The sequence below is a fragment of the Gossypium hirsutum genome, chromosome A08 (assembly GCF_007990345.1).
Source record: "Gossypium hirsutum isolate 1008001.06 chromosome A08, Gossypium_hirsutum_v2.1, whole genome shotgun sequence".
Taxonomy (NCBI): domain Eukaryota; kingdom Viridiplantae; phylum Streptophyta; class Magnoliopsida; order Malvales; family Malvaceae; genus Gossypium; species Gossypium hirsutum.
Window position 1 is genome coordinate 122,336,750 of NC_053431.1, and position 5,762 is coordinate 122,342,511.

The following is a 5,762-nucleotide window of genomic DNA, read 5'->3' on the forward strand; positions in this document are numbered from 1 at the left end:
AGATTTCAAAGTTTAATATAATCATGTAATAATATGGTATGCTTAATTTTTTGACGTAAATATTTATTTTATCTAAAAAAAAATTCCAAACAATGAGATTCTCTTAGCCCATCATCAAGGTTAGAACGTCAAAATAAAGCTTCTCTAGTGGGCAAGAGAATATAAACAACTCAAAGTGATCTTTCTATATATATTGATAAAGGATCTCTTAAAGAGTGGCACTCAAAGTTTTTAGATTTCCATTTCTTTTGTAAATTCTGCTATTATACAAATTACGAATTTAATTCTTGTATTTTAATTTAGTATTTTTTTTATTTTTTCAAATTTAAAATTTTTAATCATAATAATAAAATTTTCGTTTTATAAATTCGTGAAGTTATATTCTTCTATTTCAAAATTTTATTCAGTACATATATTATCACATGTATAATATTATGTCAGTTTTACTATTTTCATGTAATATTTGAAAAAAAAATATTTTATTTTAGTTAATGAATTTAATGACTATCGTTGAAGTAAGGGCTAAAATTTTAAAATTCAAAAATTATATATACCAAAAATGATCAAATTGAAAAATAAAGACTAAATTCAAAATTTTTAAGACTAATAGCAAAATTCGACTTAATGAATTTATTTGTTATTGTTTTAGTCAAAACTAGAATTGATCAATTCAAAAAATATATGCATATAATACATAAACTAATAACAAATTTTGATTTTTTTTACTTCTAAAAAATTATTATAATTATGGAATGATACTCTATAAAGTTTCACAAATAAAATCAGGAATTTACAAATATTTTATAAAAATATAATAAAATATTAAAAATAAATATTTAAGAAATACATATAATAATTTTTTTAAACTACTTACAAAAAAAAAAAATCACTGATAATCTATCAAATACCTGTAATTATTACTATTTGATATGACAAAGATAAGTTTACATATTCTTTTGAGGATTGGAAAAGGAAAGAATAATACCCAAAAAGAAAAAATGCTTAATTTTGAGTCCAATCAACTGTAATATTTCCTTTATAATGAGTAGCCATATAAAAAAATTGAAGGTGAATTTAAATGAACGGTGTGTTTATTTATAGTTAATGTAAACATAGTAGTAGGGTGAGATTAAATATTGTAACGTGAAATAAAAAAAATAAACTAAATGTATCGCATCGCACCTCACCATTCGTCCAAACCCACTTTAATATTATCTCATAATTTAGAACAAAATTAAGCATTTGGTAAGAGGAGATAATGGTAATATGATTGAAGTGGAAACGGCTTCCTCTTTCTAACGATTAAGTCTCCATCACTATTATAATGTAACTGTAAAGTCAAAACAGTTTGACCAAAGTCAAATAAGAAAGAGTACTCATGTTTCTGACTATATAATGAACATGCATCATTCCTCTGATTCAAGCATGGACCATTTTCCCTGCCAAGGGAGAGTTTGCTTTTTTCACAAGGAAAAATGAATATCAAATGTGTAGTTTAGTTGTAGTTTTTTTTTTATATATATATAATGTTTAAAATTATTAACATTTTTATTATTCTATAAATAAAAAATAATAATACGCTTTAACATTTATGAATCTATGTCTTCTCAATACTCATTTGATTAAGCTTTACTTCTTAATTTTAAAAAGAAATGGCAATTGGGAGTGAAGCTATGTCAATGCCCCCTAAGTACTACAAGCTTTCACACAAATCTATAACTTGGAGAAAGAGGAGAAAGAAGAGATTGAGAGATTATTATAGTTTGATTCACTTTGACTGTATAAGCTGTCACTTTATCATGAATTTTGTATTAAGAGAGTTGCACAGAAAACAAGGAACCTTGTAACTTAGTGGATTAACCTTTTTCATATTGGTTTAATAATCAAATTCACTACCAAATTTCGTCTGTGGAGAAAAGAAGAAGTAAATTATGACAGACTTTCAAGGGCTCAATGCAATGGTGATAAAATGATTTTTTTTAATTCAAAGTTAAGTGAAATAATAAGTTAAGAAAAGATAATATTGTTAAGAAGAATAATATTTAAATTTAAAAAAGTCAGTAGCTATTTAATTTTTTGTTTTTTGTCGTAATATTCTGAAAATAGATGTGAATATTTGTTGATGTGATAAATTACATGTATATCATAATAACAATTAATTACAAATTTTAAAAAATTTAAAATTTTTATTATAGTATTTATTATTAAATACATTTTATATTCTTATAATTTTTTTTGCTTTTAAATAATTTTTGGGAATTTTTATATTTTTTAAATTTAATAAATTATTGATGTGACATACACGTGGATGTCACATCAATAAAGTTAATATATTTTTTCTATTTTAGAGTGATTTGACAAATAATACAAGTTTAAGAATTAAAAGAAACAAAAAATTAAATAAAATGTTAAAAATACTTTTTTTTATAAAATTAAAAGGTCAAATAAATTATTATACAATAATACCTTGGATTCAAAAAGATGAATTTAAATTTAAGGTAGAATAAAAATCAAAATATTACAAACATAAAACTAAAAAAAATTCCAAAATCAAGAAGCCAAAAAAAATTAAAAAAATTAAAGCTTTCTCAAGTATAATTATCCATTCTGATACCTTTCTATCTACCTATCTTTCTGAAGTAAATTTGAGCCTCTATTTTTCTTCATCCAAAGTGTACTTTTTTTGTGTGTGTAAATTACAAGAGAATGATAAAAACCTAATAACAACATGATTAGTACAATTCAAATTCAAGTCACACTTAAAACGGTGAACATCCTGGCCATAATATGAATTGTAATTTTTTTGTTCCAACTAACTATCTCAGCATTCATTTAATCAAAAGGCAAAATGCCAAATCAAAACCTACTTTTAAGAAAGGAATTAGTGAGGTGAGATTGGGGCAAGTGGTCTACAAAGCAACTAAGCATTACAAGGCCAAATGTAACTTAAAAAAACTAAGCACATATATTTTAGCCTATTTTCCCCCATACTTGAAAACTACAAGGTTTCTTCCTATACATACTTACTTTGCAAAATTTATCACCATAATACACTTATACAAGTAGTATAAGCTTCGTTCCGTATGATGCCAAAGCATTCGTCACATAACCGAACATGCATTCGGGTTTTCATCGCTGAAAACCTCGAAAGAATCGGATGGTTGTGACGAATACGATGAATACATGTCGAAAGAGGGGTGTTCAGGCATGTATCCCGGGTGCATATACATACATGAATACGGTCGTGGTGAGGTGTAATACAATTCGCTATGGCAACTACCAGGATAAGCTGTGTTGTATCTAGTAACATACACCGGTGGTGGTGCATGGTAATACGTTGGGTATTCATCCATGTGGTGATGCCGTGGAGGGCTATGATTGGCTGGAGATGGCATGGGGGTGGTGATGGGAATAGGACCATAAGGTCCATAACCAGTGAAATGTGATCCTGTAGGTGGAGGTCCAACATCAGTAGGGTGGTGGTGGTGGTGGTGTTCACCCTCATCAAAATTAACAGTAACATTCCCTTTCTGCCCCTTCTTTTTATTCTTTTTACCACCACCACCACCACCACCAGTAGCAGCATTGCCTTCACTTTCACCACCGCCCCCTTTCTTTTCCGGTTCCGGGGCTTGTCCACCATTGCAGCCGTCACCACCATTTTCACCGCTTTTAGAAGCACCGTCTTCAGTTTTCGCTGCTTCTTTATCTTTATCATCTCCATGGTTACCTTCTTCACTGTTTGGTTGGCCACCTTGTTTGTCTTTGTTCTTTGATTTTCCTTTTTTCTCAGATTTTTCAGGCCATAACTCTGCATGTCTCCCTTTCTTTACTATCTTCGTGATCAAAGTATCGACATTTACGTGTAAATTGGCTTTTACCGTCACTTTTTGTTGTTTCAAATCAGCATCAACCTCGTAAACACCTGCAAATTACAGAATAAATGAAAAAGATGAACACCAGAGAAAAAGCTAGAAAAAGAAATTTTTACCATAAAAGAATATGTCCAGAAAAAAGAGAGAATATTTTGATGATTTTATGTAAACTGAAATAAAGAACAAAACCCAGATGAGAAAAACTCACAAGTATCAAGATTCTGATTAGCTGAATGATCTAAAACAGACATGAAAGATAATAAATAAATAAAAACTAAGAAACTGCAGAAACATGAAATTTCTAAATATGCGCAGGTAGATAACACAAGCATGTTAAAAGGATATGAGATAGTTGAGGATGTTTACTTTACCATCGATTCTTCTTAGAATCTTTTCAACTTTCCTTTTGCAACCTTCACAATGGATGGAAACTTTCAGCACCCAAGCCTGAATAACACAGGAAAAATCAACAATTAATGGTTAAACACTAAGGTCTGAAAAATCTAGTTAAAAATTTCACAAAAACAAAAAAGGTAAAGTAAGAAGCAAGTTTTAAATTTACCTTGTACTTGAGAGCAGGTTCTTGGATTTCTTCCACATCTTTGGAATTAGATTCTTGTTTGGGTTCAGCTGGCTTAGATTCTTGTTTGGTTTCTGGTTTTCCTTCGGTTGTTGCCATTAGAACAAAAGTAAAAAGAAGAAAGCAGAGGAAGTATAGATTTTTTTTTTCTGGGATTTAAGTGAGGAGAAATATGAAAGAGATAGGGAAATATGCTTAAGGCTAAGCAGTGAAGGCTTAAAGATGGAAGGCCTAGGAGTTGGTGCTGCGTGGGAGTATTTGCTGCCTGGGAAATGAATTTATTAACATTAAATTTTTTCTTCTAAGCTTTCCTTTCCTTTATATCATAATGGACACCTAATAATCTTAGCCCCAACCGTGGTTCTCTCAACTAGACCGGCTGAGTTATCCGTCTCGAGAAAAAATTTAAACGGATTGAGACATAAATCGATATGAATTAATTAAATTATGTTAAAAATTTGATTAAAATTAATTAAATTAATAAATTGGTAATTTGATCGACTTGACTATTGATATAATTTTAAAATCTTGTCATTTAAAGAGTCTCAATCAATAAAATTATCAAAAAGTATTTTTCTAACCAAAAGTAAATGTTGGGATTTAAGTACTTTTAGCTTTTGCATTTAGAAGCGAAATTATCAAAATACTCTTATAACTAATGATTCATTTACAACTTGTAAAACTTAAGTAGTTTTACATTCTTTCGCAATTTCTTATACGATTAATATTTTAATGATTTAACCGTTGAATTCATTAATATATTTGTATTATTATTATATTTAAACTTTTAAAATGTTTTATGTATCATTAATTATACAAATAAATTATATTACTTACTTAAAAGGTATTTAAAATTTATATTTTATTATCAAGAACTACTCATAGTCTCTCCTCAACTCATAAATAGGAGGATAACGCGCTTCAGCACACTCAAACCCACATCCTCTTGCATTGATAATAATACCTATTCCAATCGAACTAAAACAATTCCTATACTAATAAAATACATATTTATTAAAATTTATGAAAAAATAAATTAAACTAAAATTGAAGGTTAAATTGGAAATTTTAAAACTGCAATGTTTTTTCTCCAAATCTTAACATTTGTAGATTTTTGCGTAATTTATATCAAATATAGAAAATAAGAAAAGTTGTTATGATAATATAATTTCACTTATAAAAGATTTTTTTAATTAAATTAATATCCAATTATCTAATAACATAAACTCAATTAAATATTTTATGAACTCGGTTACCTCACGAGTTGTGAAAGTAATTTAATTAAAAATTATAAATATAATATATAA

At 27.9% G+C, this 5,762-nt stretch overlaps 1 protein-coding gene across 2 annotated transcripts; it reads right to left on the reverse strand.

Annotated features, from left to right (window-relative positions):
• Window positions 1–2,831: 2,831 nt before the first annotated feature.
• Window positions 2,832–4,831, reverse strand: LOC107894197 (heavy metal-associated isoprenylated plant protein 36). 2 transcript variants are annotated; one of them, XM_016819433.2, is made up of 4 exons: window positions 4,438–4,763; window positions 4,247–4,322; window positions 4,084–4,113; window positions 2,832–3,925 (listed from the first exon to the last, which is right to left on the reverse strand). In XM_016819433.2, exons 1-4 carry the CDS (start codon window positions 4,552–4,554, stop codon window positions 3,102–3,104), a joined length of 1,047 nt encoding a protein of 348 aa, XP_016674922.1. In that variant the 5' UTR covers window positions 4,555–4,763; the 3' UTR covers window positions 2,832–3,101. The 2 variants fall into 2 exon arrangements, with proteins under 2 accessions (XP_016674922.1, XP_016674927.1); XM_016819438.2 differs by lacking the exon at window positions 4,084–4,113 and having other exon boundaries at window positions 4,438–4,831.
• Between the last annotated feature and the right edge of the window lie 931 nt (window positions 4,832–5,762).